Source organism: Rhinopithecus roxellana, chromosome 2, assembly GCF_007565055.1.
Source record: "Rhinopithecus roxellana isolate Shanxi Qingling chromosome 2, ASM756505v1, whole genome shotgun sequence".
NCBI lineage: Eukaryota > Metazoa > Chordata > Mammalia > Primates > Cercopithecidae > Rhinopithecus > Rhinopithecus roxellana.
The window spans coordinates 167,803,255-167,825,542 of record NC_044550.1 but is presented as its reverse complement, the minus strand read 5'-3'; the positions used below and the strand labels follow the sequence as shown (position 1 = coordinate 167,825,542).

General features: G+C 42.4%; 1 protein-coding gene across 3 annotated transcripts in view; it reads left to right on the top strand.

The window, feature by feature from the left end:
- The window catches only part of STX18 (syntaxin 18), a 122,074-nt gene that overhangs the window by 66,523 nt on the left and 33,263 nt on the right, over nucleotides 1-22,288 (top strand). For 2 of the 3 annotated variants that reach the window (XM_010357578.2, XM_030923988.1), the window contains exons 2-5: nucleotides 4,679-4,746; nucleotides 15,833-15,948; nucleotides 17,815-17,892; nucleotides 18,060-18,126. In XM_010357578.2, the coding sequence (XP_010355880.1) occupies nucleotides 4,679-4,746; nucleotides 15,833-15,948; nucleotides 17,815-17,892; nucleotides 18,060-18,126 (329 nt within the window). Of the gene's footprint in view, nucleotides 1-4,678; nucleotides 4,747-15,832; nucleotides 15,949-17,814; nucleotides 17,893-18,059; nucleotides 18,127-21,669; nucleotides 21,723-22,288 lie in introns of all 3 variants that reach the window. The other variant, XM_030923990.1, reaches the window with a different exon arrangement.

Genomic DNA, 22,288 nt, shown 5'->3' with positions numbered 1-22,288 from the left:
GCTTTCCAGGCAGAGGAAGAGCAGTTACAAAGACACAGAGCAGTGAAAATGGTGTGTTCCTCCTGCCGTCCAGGCCTGTGAGGTGCCTCAAAACATGGGTTCAGCATCCAAAGCACTCCCAGTTTTTAGCCCTTGCATCTTGTTACCTACTTGGTCCCACAGACCAAGTTCACCAATGATCCCTTTTTTCCCTGTGCCCTTTCCCCACATCATTCAGTGAGATCAAAACTGTTAGAAATTGACACTAGTCTTAGATCCTTAAAATACACTTTTATTTTACTCTGATTTCCATATCAAACTTTACACCAGAATGGCCTTTCTCTTTTTAGAAGAGACATTCTCTTTATGTATATACTTATTCCTGCTTTATCATATTAGGTGACTCTTCCAAAATTAGCACTACATATGGAAACATTTAAAGTCCAAAACATAGGCCGGATATGGTGGCTCATGCCTGTAACCCCAGCGCTTTGGAAGGCCAAGGGGGTAGAATCACTTGAGCCCAGGAATTGGAGACCAGCCTAGGCAACATAGCAAGACCCCATATCTGCAAAAAAGAAAAATCCAAAGCGCACAACTACTTAACCTCTCTAAAAATGTGAAAATGTAACGAGCACGTCAGAATTGTATGCGCTAAAATATGCTCTCTTTGCCAGTTTATTCTGAAAAATAGGACTAAGCCTGACAGTAAATAGATTAAGCTTGGCCAAGAGTCTTTATAAAGGTAATGGTAGTCATGTGATTAAACAGTCAAATCATTCTCTACAGAGATAATTGTGTTATGCTATTTGGGGACTTAGGTATGCCTATGTAGATAAATCAAAGATCTGTTGAACTTTTTTCTTTGTTGTTGATTTGTCATGATTTTTTTTAAAGAAATTAATTGAAAATTCAGAGCTCTCGAATTTCTAAAGAAATCTTAATGTTCCTTTATTGTTTCGTTCTTAGCATTTAAAATATCATACATTGTGTTCCTGTTAAGTATTGAGTTATTATGCTGATGTTATTTAGTCAGTAATTACTTAACACACCTCTTATCAAGAATTCCATTTAATCCTGAACCAGCTGCACTCTGTTTTAATAACCTCATTTCATAGAAGTTTCCCATTACAGAGCATATGAAGTTGGGATCACATTTGTTAGACTAACTGCAACCTCTTGTATAATAAGTATGTGTTTGTGGGCTCCTGTGGGGCTTGCTTGCTCCTGGCACTCATCCTCAGGCACCATCCCTCCCTTGTAGAATAGAACTAACTAAAAGTAGGGGTGGCAGCTGGATCTAACCTGTATAGTAGATTCCTCTGGACTTTTCAAAACTTTGTATGGAAAACTTTATGACTTCTAAAAAAAAAGAAAAGAAAAGAAAACCTGTTGTGGATAGTAAGGCTCTTAGTTTCTCATTGCTGCTGGTGTATTAGTTTCTCATTGCTGCTGTAACAAATTACCTCAAACTTGTGGCTTACAACAACATAGATTTATTGTCTTATAGTTCTGTAAGTCAGGTGTCCAAAATGGGACTCCCTGAGCTAAAATCAAGGTGTTGGCAGGACTGTGTTCTTTTCTGGAGGCTCTAAGGAAGGCCCATTGCCCTGCCCTTGCCAGCTTCTAGAGGCTGCCCACATTCCTTGGCTTCCTTTCCCCATCTGCAAAACTAGCAACATTGGAATGAGTCTTTCTCACACTGCCTTACTCTCATTCTCCTTCTGCCTCCCACTTCCACATCTACCGAGCCTTGTGATTGCATTGGGCCTACCCAGATAATCCAGGATAATCTCTCTACTTTAAGGTCAGCTGATCAGCAGCCTTAACTCATCTGCTGCATTAATTCCCTGTTGTCATGTAACACCATGTAGTCACAGATTCCAGCGATTAGGAGTTGGACATCTTACAGGGGGATGGGACTGGGGAAGCTGGAAAACCATTATTCTGCCTACCATAGGAGGTATAATCCTTCTGGGATTATTCAGTACCGACTATTTATTCAATATTTAGGAAAAGTTTTTGAGGGTCTGCTTTGTGCCAGGAACTGTGCCTGACAAGCTCTGGGGAAAGAGAGAGGACTCTCTGCCCTCTCCGAGCTTGCAGTCTGGTGAAGGGAAATCCATCTGTGAACTAGTCATTGTTACCATGAAGGAGCAGGTGCTGAAATAGATGCACCTGTAGCATTTTATGCGGGAATGAGATCTGACTGCAGCTGGGAGTGTAGGGTGAGTATGAGGAGGAAAAGAGAATCTTGAACAAGGAGGAAGAATTTGCCTGGGAGAGAATGATGGGTTGGGCATTCCAGGGAAAGGGAGAACCGTATGAATATGCAAGTGAGGGGAAGGCCTGGGACTTGGAGGCCGAAGTGGTGCAGGATGGAGGCTGGAGTGGTGCAGGGTGTGCGGCAGGGACTTTCAAGGCTGAGTTGTGAAGGGCCTTGAGTGCTGCATTTGGGAGTTTGGACTTTTTCCCATTGTTTAGACACTGAGATGACTCATTGGCTGCCCTTTGGCAAATCAGTCTGCAGAGCTGCTTCCTTTAACTGCAGTGTATTTTGAAACCAGAATTCACCACTGTCGAATATATTCTACCCACCCATTTCCCTTGCTTTGCTCATTTATACTGTTCACCTGGCCCCTGGAAGTAGTTGAGTTTTTGACCCCTGGTAGGCAGGGGAGGAGGTAAGGAGATGGAAACCACTGAAGGTTTTAAAACAGAAGAGTAGCTTGGTAAAATCTTGTGTGTGATGCAATTAACCCCTTGCTTGCATATCTCTTAATTTTTTTTCCCAACAGACTTAAAAGTCAGATTTCTGACCGGGCGCGGTGGCTCACGCCTGTAATCCCAGCACTTTGGGAGGCCGAGGCAGGCAGATCGCGAGGTCAGGAGATCGGGACCATCCTGGCTAACATGGTGAAACCCCGTCTCTATTAAAAACACAAAAAAATTAGCCGGGCGTGGTGGCGGACGCCTGTAGTCCCAGCTACTCCAGAGGCTGAGGCAGGAGAATGGCGTGAACCCAGGAGGTGGAGCTTGCAGTGAGCCGAGATCGCACCACTGCACTCCAGCCCTGGGTGACAGAGTGAGACTCTGTCTCAAAAAAAAGGAAAAAAAAAAAAAGTCAGATTTCCTGATGCAGCCTAAGTGGAAAGCAGGAACAGGGATTGTAAGGCAGGCAGCGGTGGTGCACTGGGAAACGCTGAATTTGGACTTAGTCCTGAGCTTTTGAAACCAAGCTCACATACTAAACGTGTAACCTTGGACTAGTCACTTAGCTTTTCCCAAACTGGTTAATGAGAACAGTAGGTATCATAGCACAGCAGGGTTATTGGGAAGAGAAATAGCCCGTGTACGTGAAAGTGTTGAGCAGTGTCAGGGATGGTGGACAGTCTCTCAGTCCTGATTTGCTATCTGTGAAATAAATGAATATTGTGACCATACTTAATTGTTTTTCTTTGATTTGTTTGCTTACAATGCCTTAGGGTATTTTTCTGAATCACATTTATAATAAGAGTCTAGACTATGTGGGAAATTTAGCTGAACCCAAACTGACATATCTCCAGACAAACCATGGATGTTTCTTTTGTGATCAATGCTATTTTGTATTTAGGCATATATTCATTCCACAGTGTTTATTGATCACCTCTGTGCTTCTTCTTGTGCTTACAACTGTAGGGGAAGCTGAGCAGCTCCTCCTTGCATAGTTCTGCCACTGACAAAGAAGTGTGTATTTACAAGTTAGGTCAGAGTACATGGCCATGAATAATTGAGTGCCAAGAGGGTGGTGTGCAGAAGTCCTTTTAAGATCAGAGCAAAGTGAAAATTAGCCTGGGTTGGCCTTGACAGAAAAATTTCCATGGAAGAGACGAAAGTTCAGCAGACCTTGCAAGGCTGAGGCCATGTGTGTTTAAAACGAGTGCAAAGTGTGTGAGTCGGAAGCTGAAGTAAGATGTCGTCAGAGGACCAGCAGGCCACTGGCTAGTAATCATTCTCCCTCTGGAAACGTGTTTGTCCCCGTTGACTGTGGTCTGAGCTTTCTTCCCACCACTTTTTATTTATTTGTGAATTGCTAGTTCCATGCACAGTACCTGACAGGTGCTTTAGAATAGGTTTTTTATTATACTAGAAACAGCCATCACAAACACAACGCTTTGTTCCTATACCTTTGAGTTCTTTTTCTTCATCCATGGAAATAGCCCAGAGGAAAGACAGATATTTGCTATGTGGGGATAAATTGTTACCCCTGAATCTTTGCTTTAACTCTGCTGCTCTGCATGGACCCTATTTACAAACCCAACAGCTTCAGCTTTAGAACTGTCCCTTAGAACACTTGAAAGAAGGAATACTTGCTGTACAATTTTAGCTATAAGAAAAGAAAAGGAATTAACCTTTATTGAATGCATGCTATGTAATTACTGGACATGCATTATCTCATTTCATCTTTAAGTTACTTAGAAATCACCTACTTGTAGTGTCACAGGTCCTAACAATTAGAGGTAGAAGGAACCATCAATGAGAGACTGAGGCCCAGGAATGGTAACTAATTTGTGACTGTAGGAGAGTCTAAAACCGACGGTGCTCAGTTTGTAGCTTCAGAATCTTTCTGCAATTTGCATTTTATTCTCTATTGATTTAAAATTCATTACATGAGTGTAACATATCTATATAAACTGTTGGCTTTCTTTTTTAATTTTAGATTTCTCACATTGGCAAACTGAGAGATTTTCTTCTGGAACACAGGAAAGATTATATTAATGCTTATAGGTAAGTACACATTTTTTTACTAGGACTTTGGTGACTGTGTTCTTTTCTATGCCTGTATTTCTGTTGTGCTTTTTGCCCTCACCTTTTTGTTAATAACTCAGAGTGGTAGTGAGGAAGACCAGTTCGGCAGTGGAAAAATCTCCTCAAAGCAAAAGGCTCTGCTGTACTGCATGTCCTCAAAGTCATGAAATCACAACAGTAATATCTTCCAGTCTATTTGTATCTCTATATATACCATTATCTCCTGTCAAATGAAACTCACTCCATGAATACTTACAGAGCTGTATTTGAAGTTGGGGACACATGTATTTGTATGCCCTGAACCTGTGGAAGAACAAAGTTTTCAAGCCTCTGCTAAGCTATTTTTGCCCATCTCTTGCTGTCCCAGTCTGTGACACCAGTTTTGCTGTTTTGGTGACGTTCTCATGAGCACATTTCAGTCCTTACCCTCATGTCGCTGGGTCATGACTCCCCCACCAATTCCCAGTCCTCAGTCCTGATGGCCATTTTCTTCTTTTGTCCTTCTCCTGGGCTTTTGACACCTGCTAGAGGCAGCTACACACTCACTTTGGCATAACCTTCATTTCTTAGGGCACTTTTGATGAATCCTTCTGTTCATCCCCTAATGTTACTCATGGTGACATTCCTTCTGGTGGCTAGGTCCAGTTTCTACTCAGTAGCCAGTCTTTTTTAGACTTTAATTGGATTATGTCACCACCTGAGTAAACCCACCATGAATACTACGTTGCAATTAGGATTAATACCAGCCTCTACACTGCGGTCTCCCTGCTCCTGACCTAGCCCCTGGCCTCATTTCAAACACCGCCTTCCCACCATGGTGCTCCAGCCATGCCAGCCTTCCTTGAAGGTGCCATGCCCTTTCCTGGTGCAGGGCCCGGGCGTGTGCTATTCCTTCTCTTCCCATGGTGGTTTCCTTTTCAAACTTAAAGGCTCAACTTAATACTCCTTCTTCCGAGAGGCCTTCTCTCACTACCCTTTATAAAATAGGTCTCTTATGTTAGTTTCTCCACCCTGTATATTTTCTTCAGTAACTAAACACAATTTGTAATTATTTAATAATTATAGTTTATTATCTGTTTTTGTCACCAGGCTGTACATGTCATGAGGTCAAGGACCTCGTCAGGTTTCCATCATGTTTCCGTAGTTCCTCACCCATATTTGGCACTCAGTAAATACTTGTTGAATGAATGATTTCCTCCTAGTCCTAAAGTCCATGACTAGCACAGCAGTTCTCAAGTGTGGTAATTTTGCACCCCAGGGGACATTTGCAACGTCTGAAGACATTTTTGTTTGTCCCAAGAGGAGTGCTGCAAGCATTTAGTGGGTAGAGACCAGGAATGTGCAAAACTCTGGACAACTCTCCACAACAGGGACTTACCCAGCCCCAAACTGAGGAGGTGCTGACATTGAGATCCCCTGCTCCAGCTTGACCCCTCACTCCAGATTAAACTTCCTCGTTCGTCACAGGTTTATTGAATTCTAGATGCTTAGGGCACATCGGGGAATAAAATACAAGTGTTCCTGCCCTCATGGCGCTTGCATTCTCGTGGGTTGGCAAAGACAAGCACTACGTATATAGTACATTAGGTCATAGGTCCTACAGAAAGAAAAGGAAGAGTGGAACCAAGGTAACAGGGATCAGGAGTGCTGGGAAAGCTCGTGATTCTTACACAGAGTAGTCAGGACAGGCCCCATTGAGGTGGCATCAAAGCCTACTCCTCTGTGAAGTTTGGAACCTCTGATAGAATCTCTCAGTTCCCTCCTCACCTCACCTCATCACCTTCTTTCCACCTGTCATAGAGAAACCCCTCTCTTTGTTTTTAAGGATACTGTCCTACATGTGTATAAACTAAAGGGAAGAAAAGAGCCAGATGACCAAAAATAGCTGGGAATCATGAGTGCAGCGGTGCCTGAGAAGCAGTGCGAGCACATCCTCTGTCTCATCACTCACACCGCCTCTCAGGTACTACTGTATTCATGATTCCTGGCCAGTTTTCATCATCTGGCTCTTTTCTTCCCTTTAGTTTATATATGAAGCGGTGCGAGTGCATCCTTTGTCTCGTCACTCACACCGCTTCTCAGGTACTGCTGTATTCATGATTCCCAGCTATTTTTGGTCATCTGGTTCTTCCTTTTAGCTTATACGTTTGACCTTGCTTGCTCCTTAAGCCACAGGCACTGTCACTTCATTTCACGTCAGTGCCAAACACAGGGAGAAAGTCTAACCAGGGATCAGCCAACTTTCTGTAAGAGCCAGATAGTATAGTTTAGGCTCTGTGGGCCACGTATGGTTTCTGTCGCATATTTTTTTGTTTTGTTTTTTTACAACCTTTAAAAACCTTTAACCATTCTTAGTTCTCAGACCACAGGGAGCCATGCCTGCAGGGTAGACTTGGGCTACAGACTGCAGTTGACGTGACCTCTGCTTCCTCACCTTTTACTCCGCGCCAACCATATAGCTTGGTTTCCATCATTTTTCTGAAATTTTTCTCCTAATGCTCATCTGTGACTTCCTAATCACCAAATCCAGTGGCTTTTCCTCAAGGGGAATATAAATAGACTAGTATGGGACACACTCTGGTGTGTCTACCTTCTTTTACTCCACATGTTTTTGAGGTTCTTGCATGTTGTGTATACCAGTAGTTTGTTCCTTTTTGTCGCTTTATTATTTGTAATATTCCATTGTGTGAAGTTACCACAGTTTGCTTATCCATTTATCTAATAGAGAATACTGGACTGTTTCCACTTTGAGACTATTAGGAATAAAGCCTTTGTGAGTAGCATCTTCTACAAGTCTCTTTGTGGACATACTGATTTATTTCCTTTGAATAAATACCTAAGGGTGAAATTAGTGGGTCATACAAATGGTAGGTGCATGCTTAGCATTAAAATAAACTACCAAGCAATCTCCCAAAGTGGTTTTTCATTCCTTGTAGCAATGCATGAGAGTTATAATTGCTGCCTATCCTTGCCAGCATTTGGTGTAAATAGGCTTTTCGATTTTAACCGTGATAATGTAACCGAGCACAGGCTCGGCTGCTCACTGCTTGCAAAGCCAATAACAAGGACAAAAGGAAGGTGACTTCATTTCCAGAGCAAGCAGTGGGAAGGCAGGAGCGGTGCTGAGTACTACGTCTGTGTGTCTTTCTGGTGCTTGTCATCTCAGGCTGGCGACATGTCAGCAATGGCCAGGTTGTAGACTACCCGCCTTGAGGTAATCTCTGGAATTTTGCAGTTAGATCTCCATGCTCAGTCTATCTCAAGTTAGCCCCTGGAACTTCCAGGTAAGCCTATAATTAGATACATACAGTTAGGTAAATATGTATGTGTGGTGTTTCAGAGAAAGTATGTTTCAAGGCTGTATTCTTAAGACTAAGCAGGAAAAAAAGGGTTTCTGCAGTAAGCCTTAGGATTACATCTTGAGACTAGGCAGAAAAGAGAAAAAGGAATAAAAAGTTTTAAAGTGTGCTTTCAGGCTATCCTGTCCAATTCTGGTGATAAATGTGAAATGGCAAGTCACTGTACTTGAAGCACATCCTTCTCTAATGAGAATGGTGTTAAGTGCCTTGATGGTTTTTTCTCAGCTCTTCTGCTTTGCCACAGTCTTTGATCCTGTTGACCATCATCAGTTTCGTGAAATTTCCTATTTCCTTGACTTCCACTGCAGTATTTTTTGGCTTCTCTCACCACTCATTTTTGCTTCTTTGTCCTTCATCTATCCTATAAGAACTCCATGGCTCCATTTCAGGCCCTTTTCTTTTATTTGTCTCTACTTTGCTTAGGAAAAAAAGTTCTACCTACCTAGCTGCCCTCCCACCCATCCTCCACCCATGCCCACCTTATGTTTCCATCCTGAATGTTTATTCTGTATTAGGTACTCTGATAAGCACCAGTTAGTCATATTTTATCTCATTTGGTCCTCACATCAACCCTATGAGAGAGGTACTGCTGTTAAGCCTGTGTGGCAGGCAGGCAATGAAAGCGTAGTGATGACATAACCTGAAGATCACAGCTGGTGAGCCTCTGAGCCAGGGCAGGCCATGGAATCCTTGTCCTTCCCCACCACACATTCTTACTACCTACTGTGGCTTCCTCTCTCACCAGTATGCCAGTAATGAAACCACCTTTGCAAGGGTTGTAACAGTGAGAAAATTATGACAGCAAACGAGATCTAACCTAATCAACTCTGTCTTGCCTTTAACCTCCCAGATGCCCTTGATCATTACCGGTCGTAGGCCAAACTGACTTTGGGAGGAAGTTAATTTATAGTTTTAACTTTGAAATAAACACGATAACAGCCCCTCCTGGAAATAAACCTCCACACATGTCACATGTTCACATGCTTCCATCCTGAGAGACCCATTTCTCACCACCACCTTCTCAGTAGAGCCTGCCCTGGCCCTGCCTTCCTATCTGAAAGCCATCTCTCCCACCTCTGAATACTGACAGCTCTTTTTCTGTGCTTTTCTTATGGTACTTCTCACATGTGCCTGGTAGAAGAGTTATTTGTTCATAATCACCTCTACCGCATTTCTTGAGGTGAAAAACTGTCCTACTCATCTCTGTGTGTTTATAGTGCCATGATTTGATCAATTTGATTAATTCATCAGTTTATTCATTCTGCAGTTATTTATTGAGTGCCTACCATGTGCCACAGACTATGCCAGGCATGGAGTATAAAATAGTGAATGAACACAAACACGTTTGTCCCTACCTTCATGGAGCTGCTAAAGTATTCATGCCAACAGGTAACATTGCAGATATGACAGGTACTGCAAAAACAGAGTACAGGTAGCTTTTTATTTTTCCAGCTTTTAAGTTCTGGGGTACATGTGTAGGATGTACATACAGGTTTATTACATAGGTAAATGTGTGCCATGGTGGTTTGCTGCACAGATCATCCCATCACCTAGGTGTTAAACCCAGCATCCATTAGCTGTTCTTCCTGATGCTCTCCCTTCTCCCACCCCCCACCCTCCAACAGGCCCCAGTTTGCATTGTTCCCCACCGCCTCGTGTCCTCCCATTTATAATTCTCATAATTCAGCTCCCATTTATAAGTGGGAACATGTGCTATTTGGTTTTCTGTTCTTAGGTTAGTTTGCTGAGGATAATAGATTCCAGCTCCATCCATGTCCCTGCAAAGGACATGATCTCATTCCTTTTTATGGCTGCATAGTATTCTACGGTGTATATGTTCCACACTTTCTTAATCCAGCCTGTCATTCATTGATGGGCATTTAGGTTGATTACGTGTCTTTGCTATTGTGAATAATGCAGTGATGAACATATAAGTACTTGTCCATGTATCTTTATAATAGAATGATTTATATCCCTTTGGGTAGACACCCAGTAATGGGATTTCTGGGTCAAATGGTATTTCTGCCTCTAGGTCTTTGAGGAATTGCCACACTGTCTTCCACAGTGGTTGAACTAATTCATGCTCCCACCAACAGAACAAAGATACAACATACCAGAATCTCCGGAATGCAGCTAACGCAGTGTTAAAAGGGAAATTTATAGCACTAAATGCCCACATCAAAAGCTAAAAAGATCTCAAGTTAACAACCTAACATCAAAACTAAAAGAACTAGAGAGCCAAGAGCAAACAAACCCCAAAGCTAGCAGAAGACAAGAAATAACCATGATCAGAGCTGAACTGAAGGAGATAGAGACGCAAAAAAAAACAAAAAAAAACCCTTCAAAATCAATGAATCCAGGAGCCACTTTTTTGGGAAAATCCAAGTTTTTGGAAAAAATTAATGAGATAGACTGTTATCTAGACCAATAAAGAAGAAAACAGAGAAGATTCAAATAAACACAGTCGGAAATGTTAAGAGGGGTTTCACCACTGACCCCGCAGGAATACAACTACATGGACATCGAACAACCTGTTCCTGAATGACTCTTGGGTAAATAATGAAATTAAGGCAGAAATCAAGAAGTTCTTTGAAACTAATGTGAACAAGTAGCTTTTGAGGAATTTAGCCTTGTCAGAGAAAGTGTCCTTGAAGAAGTGACATTGGAGAAGAGCTCTGAAGGAGTAGAGTTACCTAGGTAAAGCAAGAAGGAAGGAAGGGAATTCAGATGCAAAGGGGTTGGCACGTGCGTACACCCTGTGGACAGCGTCTGCCCTATTGTGAAACATGCAGAGGTGAAAAAGATAGTTTCTCATGCACTAAATATTTATCGAGCAGATGAAGGAATGATGCGAGTCATCAAAAATGCCATTTGGAAAGAAAAAGAGAAAAAAAACATTCTAACCAACACTTCTAAAACAGTTTCTGGAATAGACTCCAGCTCTCCACAGGCAGTGGCAGTACGGGTGTCTTGTCTGTGTCTCTTCCCCTAGCTCCATTTGCACTGGCTTTAGGATGGCATTTTACCGTAGGACTCATCTTCAAATGTATTATGTAAATTAATGAAAAAGTTGGATTTGACAGATAAGATAACATCATTAGGAGCATCTTTTTAGGATTTCAACTTTATGAAACAAGGAGTGGTTGTATTTCAGAAGCCTTCCTGTCACAAACATAGAGAATATAAAATAAATCCTGCTTTTTTTTAACTTTGTCAATATACGCAAAAATGGAAATACGTCCTATAAATTCTCCAGCAGAGAAAAATAATTATACCCCAGTTGAATTTTAAATAATCCTTGATGCTTTGTCTGCTTACACTTAACATACATAGGCAATTTTATGCTTTTAAATGCATTTCATTTGCATTATTTTGGAATATACTAAATTATATAATTATTCTGACGCATAGTACCAAGAAAACCTTATTTTTAAGTTCTCAGTTAAAATAGTTGGTTAACACTAGATCACAGTGTCATTTTTATTTCTGAAGGTGTGTATGTGTATCAAATACTAATTTGATAGCCTGTGAAAATGGAAGCTACAGGGATTTTGTAAAACTACAAAACTTGTATAAAGCTCTCAATTTGTAGCTTCTTTCTTTAGTATCTGACAACTTAGGTTGATGAGGTGGTTGTAAATATCTTTTATAGAAATCCCTTTTTAACTTCCCTTTTCCTTGAAAAGCCATCCAGCAAAGTAAATGCTTTGAGTGCTGGTTTGATTCACATCACTCCTTATGAACCATATGAATCTGTGAAACTCAGTGTCTTCCTCCAGTACCAGAGGTCAGCAAATACAGCCACAGGCCAAATCTACATTTTAAATGTACATTTAAATGTAGTTACATATTTTAATGTTGGGAAAAATAATAACGATATTTTATGACGTGAACATTATATGAAGTTCAAATTTCAGTGTCCATAATAAAGTTTTATTGGCACACAACCACGTTCATTTGTTTACATATTGTCTAGGGCTGCTTTTATGCTACAACAGCAGAGTTGAGTAGCTGTGATGGGCTACAAGGCCCACAAAGTCTAACATGTTTACTCTCTGGCTCGTTTCAGAAAAAAGTTTGCAAAGCCGATAGTGGGAGGGATAATCACTCAGGAAGCAGTGGAGAGGTTCAAAGCAGACAGTATGATTGAAATGCAATGTGAAAAGAACAACACAGTGGCATCCAGGTGTTCTTCTGGAACTTTGCAGTTGTTTTAAGCTTTCAATGTAATAGTGATGTTAAGGCAGTTATTATACTCAAACAGCAAAAGGACACTGCACACTGTTTTTCGGTGTTCCCAGACTACTGCAGCATGGACTCTCGTCTCAGTACAGTAAAGAGGGCCTAAGCCTTCCCCTTTTCCAGCTACACGGGCAGCAAATGCTAGGACTGAGGATCAGGTTCCCTGGGGGCCAGTGCCAGCTCTGCCACTTACAGGCAGATAACTTCAGGAGATTGAACTATTGTCCCCGAGGCATTCTTCGTCTTGTTAGGTCCATCGCCTCATTCTAGAAACTCAGTCTTTTTTTTTTAAAGGTGGTTTTGCACTGTTGCCCAGGTTAGCTTCAAAATCCTGAGCTCAAGTGATCCTCAGCCTCCTGCGTAGTTGGGACTGTAGGCATATGACATGGTGCTCAGCTAGAAACTCAGGCTTTTACTCATTTTCCCGAAGCCAGTTGTTCATTGCCAACTCATGCACACTGAATTCTACTCCACCCCCTGTTTTGGTCCCTGTGAAAGAGCATGGGCTTTGGGGTCAGTCACACCTAAGTTCCAATCCCAATCCTGCCATGTATTTATCATGTGAATGACTATAACTCACCTTTGTGCTAGTTTTCTTTTTTATAAAATGTGGATAATGTTCTTGTGAGGATTAAATTAGATGGGTGTGCGAGTTCCTGACACATAGAAGTCTCTTGGTGAATGATAATTGAATTGGAACCCCATTTGACCTATGATGCAGTTGCTGGAGGTTGGAGGGTATTGGTTATTGAACAAGACAAAACCCACTTCTGTTTTCTGCCAGAGAGTTGGGAGGAGGCAGAAAGAAAGAAAGAAACAGAGGCAGGAGTCAGATCAACACAGTGGAGACCCTTTATCATTGGTAAAATCTAGGTCGGCAGACAAAGCTTAGGTTTGCAGGCGGGTGGCCTTGCTGATACTCTGCTCCTGAATTAGATACTCACTCAGCCATTAGTGCCACTGAGCAGTCGCAGCCCCGGGAGCACAGACAGCAGGGACAGGCCCCTTTGCAACATAGGAGAGAGAGGAACAGAGCAGAACCTCTGCTGTCTCTAAGTAGGCAAAAGAGAGGAGAGAAAGCTGTGGTGAGGAATGCACACCCCGTGCTTTCTGCCAGGGGGGCCAGAGGGAGGAGGCTCTGGGAGGAGGCAAGGTGTCATTCGGGGAAGCTGGTTCCCACAGAAACATGAGGATTAGGGAATAAGCAATCCCCCCGGTAGCCCAGGTTCTGTCCAGATGGAGAAAGGCCACCCTTATTATCTCTCATCAAGTTCTCCCTCCCAAAGGTAGTAGACAGCTTAAAGCCTTTCTTTTTTACTCTTCTGCCCTCCCAATGCAATGTGCAGGCCTTGACCTGCTCCTAGGAACATTTTATGTGGAGTATGATCATGGAATTGAAAGAGTATGTGTAGAAATATTGCCTTCAGACTTATGAGGCTTTGTTAGTTTGACACAATTAGGAAGCTGTAATTTTTTCCAGAATGTAGAACTCAGACTTTATTGACCCATTTAATTTTTTAAATAATGACATTTTACTAGAGCAGAACAGCATGTAACCTAGATAGCCTCTGGCTAGATCTCTGAGTGATTTTAATTAAAAATAATGTCTTCACTTCTGGTAGATGGACCTTTTCCACAATATCCTGGCAACAAAACAATCTGGGAGAAAAAACTTTCTTGGTTTCTGTTGTTCTTACTAATAGAATAGCCATACTGTCAATTTTCAATTTAGAAGGTTAATATATATATAATGTTTCCTAAAGGAACATTACCTTTTAATTGAATAATCAGTTTTATCAAATTAACCTTTAGACCTTTTCAATTTCACTGAGTTTCCATTAAATCAAAATATAGAGTAGGAGGATGTTAATCTAATGTTCTTGGAACTAGTCATTTCTAGGTCTCTTCTGTCCGCAGGGTACATATTCACTAAGTTGGTACCTTTCTGATTCATTTGTCCCTGACCCCGTTAGCCTCTATTTCCGATGAGAAGGTTCCTAGTAGGGATGAACCTGAGGCTTTGGCCCCTCTGCTTGTTAGTCTGGCTCCTCCCCAGAGGGGAGCCATTCATCTGGGATTGGGGGTGGGCTGGGGTTGGGGAGAGGGGATTGAGCTTGCTGGCTTGGTGCTTTTCTCACTGTTGGGTCTTCCCTTGGACGGAGTCCATTCTCTCATGGTTACCATCCCAAGCCTAAGTAACTAATAGAACAAGATCCTAAGGAGCATTGGAATAAGGAACTAATTCCATGTCACTCTTCAAGTTCCATTGAGAGAGGATCATCTATTCCCTAGGAGGCTGGAGGCTGTGGGGTTTCCTTTTCGACTCTCCCTCAGAAAATGTGGAAGTGGGGTAGGGGTCATGGGGTAGGGGTGACTCCAAGGAAGGAGGGGATGCTTATCAGGTGATTGGGAGTGAGGACTGTGTGCTCATCTCACCCCTTTCTTTTTTAGAAGGGCCTGTCCTCAGGATGGATGTATTCCCTGTTTGTTTGTGCCTTAAGTTTCCTAGAGAAGGCTTTGGGACAAGGATGCCTACCTGTCTTGAGGTGGGGGAAAAAATTGGTTCAGGAGGAACTTACTAGACAGCACAATCGTAGCTGTGTATCAAGCACATTCTCCAACTCATTCATTTGTTCAGTTCATTCAAAAGTATTTGATTACTGATTTATTAATTGATCAGCCTACTAAGAATGCTAGGCATTGCTCTTGATGATGGGGATACAGCAGTGAACAAACAGAAGTCCTTGCCTTTGTGGAACTTACATTTTTAGCGGGGAGAGACAGGCAAGAAAAGAAATAATTACGCAAAATATATGGAATGTTAGAGTGGGATAAGTATCTTTGTGGGGAAGGAGGAAGGGAAGTGGGATAGAAAATGTCAGGGAGGGACAGTTTATAAAGAAGGATTAGGGAAGGCCTCATTCAGAGGGCAACATGGAGTAAACACCTAAAAGAAGTAAGGGATCCATTGATGCAGCTATCTGGGGAAAGAACATTCCAAAGGAGGAGACAACCAACACATGTAAAGGTCCTGAGGTGGGAGTGTGCCTGAAATGTTTCGGGAACACCCTCCACCCTCTGATTCGGTCATTGTGTGGTGTGAGACCCCTCAGTAGCTGCCCCATTGCTCTCAAAGCAGAGCCTACATTCTTCATAGCCCAGCTTATGCTCCAGCCCTCACTCCACGCTCCTTCTCCCTCTCCCTCTCCCTCTCCCCATCTGGCTTACGTCAGTTGGGTCTATTCCAGAGGGTTTTCTACCACACACCTTTCATATGTGTTAGTTCTACTATCTATCTATCTAGATGGTTCTCTCACCTTTTCACCTGGCCTGTTCCTCCTCACCCTTCAAGTCTTAGCTTAAATGTCACTTGATGAGGGAGGCCTTTTCTTCTCTTCCCATCCCACTCAGACTATATTATGTTATCATTTGCTGCTGCCCTTTCCTTTGCTGTATTTTTTTAGCCATACCATGTCTGAATATGGGAGGATGACAGACACAGAACGAGACCAGATAGACCAGGATGCCCAGATATTCATGAGGACCTGTTCAGAAGCAATTCAACAACTACGAGCAGAAGGTAAAGTGCTCTGAAAGATGCAAACGGGCAACCATGAATATAGCAGATAGTTAAACAAGATTCATATGGTGTGGCCGGTTAAAATTCTCTCTTCTTATTTCGATTTAGGTTTTAAAACATAAAAGTCTTTTCTTTCTTATCAGTGTTTTAACCAAAGCTGTTAAAAGTACTGAAAAGGCTGCATCTTTCAAGTTAAATCAATGGGAGCAGGGAGATGGAAAGGACCTCTCCAAACAGAACCAAAACTTTACCTAGGGGCCAGGGACAGTGAAGACAAATTGTGTGTGTGTGTGTGTGTGTGTGTGTGTGTGTGTGTGTGTGTGTGTGTGTGTGTGCGCGCGCGCGCGCACGCGTATGCGTGCCTCTGTTCTGTGTGGCATTTAGTGGGATGGGGGTTGACAGCAGCCTGGGGTACTTAAGCTCTCTACTCGTAATATTCAAGTAAACTTTCCCATCAAACCTTCAAGGTTAGGAGGAAGGCTCTGGAGCTCTGGATCCAGGACTGCCTAGGTTGCACCCCAACTCCACCCGTCCGAGCCATATAGCCCTCTGCAAGTCACTTAATCTCCCTGGGCCTTGTTTTTTTGTCAATGAAATGCAGACAATTAGGGGATGTATCTCTAGGGTTGTTATGAGAATTAAGTTAAATTCCTACAGCCTGCTTAGAACCATGTCTGGCACTAGGGTGCTTATTATCTCCCTTTCATTGATGTTTAATTCTCACTGAGACAATGAGATGGCTTCCCAAGGCACGCCTCTTTCCTGATTCTTTTTTAATTTGCTTAGGCAGATACAGAGTACGTTAAATAGTAAGTAGAGTTCAAAGCTGCCAGATGCTGTTGTGCTCACAACACAGACTTCTGTTCGGGAGGTTTTTATTAGAATGCTGATGGACCACTTGGAGACTCTGATGGAAGCAATAGGCATTCTTGCCAGAAAAATGTACATACACAAAATTCTATATGCAATTTCACAGAGCTCCTGAGTCCCCCACATGAATCTTGGGTTAGGCAGCCCTATAGTAAAGACAGAAATCATGCCCTCTACCCTTAAGGGCATACATATTCATTGAGAGACCTAAAAAATACACAGGAATATTAACAAAACCTACATTTACATATGAAACCATCTAACCTCGGGCTATTTATTGCCTCTGAACCTTAATTTCTTCATGTGTAAAATGAGGAAACTCGGAATTGCTATTTTAGTTACTAGCAGTACATATGTAAAGTGCTAGCAGAGCACCTACACACAGTAGGCACTCAATCTCTCAGTCAGTGGTCACTGTCTTACCAAAACCAGTGGCACAGACTTTAGGTCTGGCAAGGCCTTTTAGCACATTTCTGTGTGGTGGATCCCAGGAGAAAGGCATCTGTGTGGCTAGGAGTCATAGAAGGTTTCCTGGAGACGGAAAGTTTGACTCATTGTCTAAGGGACCCTCAGAATGTGAGTGGCCTGGGGGAGAGGATGGGGCATTACAGGCTGAAAAGCAGCACAGGTTCAGGCAGGGAGGAGTGTGTGATTTCAATTATTTAAACATGTTCCCTGAAGGTCAGCTTGAGCACTGGATGCTGTTAACACAGATAGGGTCAGCATTCAAGAAGTGGCTGCATCAAATACTATCCTTAAGTGTTCTGATAAACCATAAATTATTTGACGATAGTTTTTCTACAAGTTTAATCTTTCACTTTTGTGAAGCCTAATAAATCTTACTCTTTTAAAAATGTAGTGTCTTGACACAAGACTTGTTTTATAGCTGTGTTTTAAAAAATACTCTCAATAAAGAAAGTGTTGTGAGGAAGCTGATGAATTGCTCTTTAGGATAATTGAATGCGAAGACCTGAACATTGTCCTTTTCTGTTACAGCTCACAAGGAGATACATTCCCAGCAAGTGAAGGAACACAGGACTGCTGTTTTGGATTTCATTGAAGATTACTTAAAAAGTATTTCATTTTCTTTTAAAGGTCAAATGTGGCATTTCACAATAGATGTGATGCAGAATTTAGCTTTGCTAGCTGAAGACTATAGTGTCTCATTATATTTAATGATGCCTTTGCCTGAGAAGCTGTTTTTTAAGCAATCTTTCTTCTGGTATTTTCCCCTGCAACAGGAGTCTGTAAACTTTACTCAGAACAGAGAGCCATCCGAGTTAAAAGAGTGGTGGATAAGAAAAGATTGTAAGTATTGCTTTCATTGGTGTTTCTTAATAATAGTACTACTAATAATAGCAGTTAAAGTTTGTAGAGCACTTACCCTATGCAACTTACCATGTTTGAACTTCTTCACAAAATGCCATAGCTAATGCTATGGGGCACTCACTGTGTGTCAGGCACTGTGCTAGTCACTTTATTAGCCCACAACAAACCCTCATGAGGCAGGTACTGATTCCTCCCTCATTTTACAAATGAGGAAATTGAGGCTCAGGAGGCTTGGCCACTCACCCAAGGTCTCACAGTCCCACAGGCTGCATAGCTAGGGTTTGAGCCCAGGCAGGCTGTTGGTCCAAAATCTGTGCTCTTGCCCATTTTGTCTCTTAATAACCTGATGAGGCTGGCACATTTTGAGCCATTTTACCTCTATCTCTTTGACCCCCATACCCCTTCTTGTTGTCCCTGAAAGTGTATTCCTGAGAGAAGAGCTAGGGTACAGCAAGCAGGCCACTGTGAGGCTGTCCTCAGGTCACCTGTGACAGACTTGCTCAATGCCACGTGCTCTGAGTGCTCACCTTCCTCCAGCCCCACTACCTGTTCTGTGCAGGCACTATGAGGAGGCCCATCAGCAGGTAAGGACAGTGACTCTCCAGCAGGGTAAATGACCCATCCAAGGCCACACAGCCAGGAAGCAGCAGGGCCAGACTACTGTATTTCCCGTGGTGCCTGCCTATCTTCCCCTCTGGGCTCACGTGAGCATCTGGAATGCAAGAGCTGTGTCCTCATGGTTGTTCCCACTGCAGCTCGGCCAGTCTTGGAGATTGAATATATCGGTGAACAAATGTCCAAACCTGGACCATTTCTAGACTAACTTTGGAAATGTTTTAGGATGTTCCTACGGAAGATAGCATCACATAATGTTTGGGGACACATTTATTTATTTATTTATTTATTTATTTATTTTTGAGTCAGGGTCTCACCCTATCTCCCAGGCTGGAGTGCAGTGGCATGACCTCCTGGGCTCAAACAATCCTCCCACCTTAGCCATCCAAGTAGCTGGGATTACAGGCATGTGCCACCATTTCTACCTATTTTTAAATTTTATTTTATAGAGGTGGGATGTCACTATGTTGCCCAGGCTGGTGTCAAACTCCTGGACTCAAGCAATCCTCCTGCCTTGGCTTCCCAAAATGCTGGATTACAGGCATAAGCCACCATGCTCAGCCTACATTTTTTAAATTCTCACTGTGTCAGGGGGTCCCTAGCACTACTCTCTGGTTCTAGGAGTCACTTGGAGGTCTCATAGGACTCAACATAGTCCTGCTCCTGTCTATGATTTGTCACACTGAAAGGATACGAAGCAAAACAGCAAAGGAAAAGGCACGTGAGACAAAAGTCCAGAGGAAACCAGTCATGAGCTTCTAAGAGTCCTCTGCCAGTGGAGTCGCACAGCATGTGACCTACGACAGCATGTGAAGTGTTGTCCACCAGGGAAGCTCATTAGTGACTCACTGCCCAAGAATTCTCTTAGGGGTTGGTCACATAGGCACCACACACCTGGCATGTACCAAAACTCTAGACTCCCAGGAGGAAAGCAGATGTACAGCACTGAACTGCATTAAAACTGCATTTTTTTTTGCAAAACAGTTCAGGCACGGTGACCTGTTTTTATCAATTAGGATGGCATGAATTCTGCCAAAGTCCAACTTCTCAGACACCAGGCAAGGGTTAACCTTGCAAGCAGGCCTTTCTCAGGATAGCAGTCTCAGGCCTACTATGTGAACCCTTTTCTGCACATTTGTGAAACAGATATGAAATTGTTAATGCCAACAAATAGAAGCATTTATGGAAGATAGTAAGCAGATCAGTCAAGTTATCTGTCAGCAATAGCTACTATTATATAATGCACTGAGAGAGTAGATTGAGCGAAGCCATAGATTAAGTCTTTGCACTTAGGGAGCTTAGAGGCAGACTGGGTTGCTATTAAACATGAAAAATTAGCTTAATCAGGATATGTCGTAATTAGCAAAGTCAGTAGTAAGCTCAGAGGGGGAAATGGTATGATCAAGTGGCATAGTATGGTGCCTGGGAGCCAGACTCTGCAGCCAGACAGCCTGTGTTTGAATCCTGACTCTGCCACTTTCAAACTATGTGCCTTTGAGCAGATTGCTTAACTTTTCTGTGCTTTTGTTTCCTTACCTATAAAATGGGAAAACTAATAGTACCTAACTTGTAGTGTTGTTGTGAGAACAAAATGAAGATACAGATAAAACACTTACAGTGAGTTAATAAATGTTAATTTGTACTATTAATATTATCTACCATTAAGCATTTACCATGTGCCAGGCAGTATATTATTTTATTTCATTAATCCTCAAAAAGCCACCATATCAATAAATATTAGCATTTCATTTTCTGAATTAGGATACTGGGGCTCAGCAAGTTTGGGTTAGCTGTCCAGCATCACAGCTGAATCAAGATTTGAATCTCAGGGTAATTGGAGCAGATTTCTCAAGCAATGGGATTTGTGTTGGCTGTCAAAAGAAAAATATCTGGGTGTGAATTAGATAGAAAGCAGTCCAGACCTGGGGAAGAGTTTGAGCTGAAGGTCTGGGGCACAGTGAGACCAGTTAGCTCCAAGATGTTATGGAGGAGGAGGTAGGCCTCTGATGATGTGTGATTTGTCATCAAGATGCTGTGGTGGTCACTGGGTCTCACACTCACCTGGGAGAGGAATGCAGATTTCTCCTTCACTATCCCAAGTGGACTTAACAGGTACCCAAGTAAAGGAAGAAGAGATTTTTGCTGCTACCTTAGTTCCTATTTCTCAGCAGAGGCCTTGACTAAAATACACATTAAAATCAGTCAGATGGGAATTGTTCTCATTTAGACAGCAAAGTATAGCCTTGTCTCCTGCCACATCATTAGCTGCCCTGTGCCAATTACTTTGCGCGAAAGACCTTGAGGGAAATAATGATGTGACCCTTCACAGTGTAGTTCATTCAACGCCCTCCGTCTTGTCCTTTCCTCGCCTTTAGGCACAAGGGATCTGACTAAAATGTACGTGTGATTTTATCACTCCCTTGCTTCCATGTCTTACAAAGGCTAAACAGCATGGCATTCAAGGTCCGGGATGCCTGGACCACAGCCACAGTAACTCACCACAGCAGTCTGATAACTCCTGAGCTTGTCTATGCTCTGTCCAGCGAAATGAGACCACTGATTAAATGGCAATGTCAGATTGCTATAAATGTTTCTAGATGCTTACTCTTCACTTTTGTACTTACCTTGTAGCAGACCAGTAACAGACAGTCCATGGTCTGGTTCTGTTCCATGGACCACACTTGGAGTAGCGCTGGGTTAGAAAGTCACCTAGTATGTAGTATATGCCCAGTAAATTGAGTGAGTGACTCAAGTAGTGGTGAAGGTGGCTTCATTGAGGTAGTGTGAAACATCTCCTGCTTTTGGGGTTCACGGTACCTGTGCCTGAGTGGATACGTTTGTCTGAAAGCTAGTTTTAAAATTATAGTACCATGATATTATATATCAAAGGATCTTCTTTCTACCCAGAGCCTTTGTTGGAGGCATAAAAGAAGTACAGGCATACCTTGGAGATATCACAGGTGTGGTTCCAGACAGCAACAAAGTGAATATCACAATAAAACAAGTCACAAAAACATTTTGGTTTCCCAGTGCATATAAAAGCTTTGTTTATACTATAAAGTGTGCAATAGCATTATGTCTAAAAGAGTCATGTGCATACCTTAATCAGAACATACTTTATTGCTGAAAATGCTAATGTTTGTCTGAGCCTTAGGTGAGTTGTAATCTTTTTGCTGGTAGAAGGCCTTGCCTCAGTGTTGATGTCTACTAACTGATGTAGGGTGGGGATTGCTGAAGGTTGGGGTGGTTGTAGCAGTTTTTAAAATAAGACAACAATGAAGTTTGCTGCATCAACTGATTCTTCCTTTCACGAAAGATTTCTCTATTGTGTGCAGTGCTGTTTACCCATAGCAGAACTTCTTTCAACATTGGGGTCAGTCCTCTCAAACCCTGTTGCCGCTTTGTCAACCAAGTTTATGCAATATTCTAAGCCCTTCCTTGTTATTTCAACAGTGTTCACAGTCTCTTCACCAAGAGCAGATTCCATCTCAAGAAACCACTTTCTTGGTTCATCCATAATAAGCAG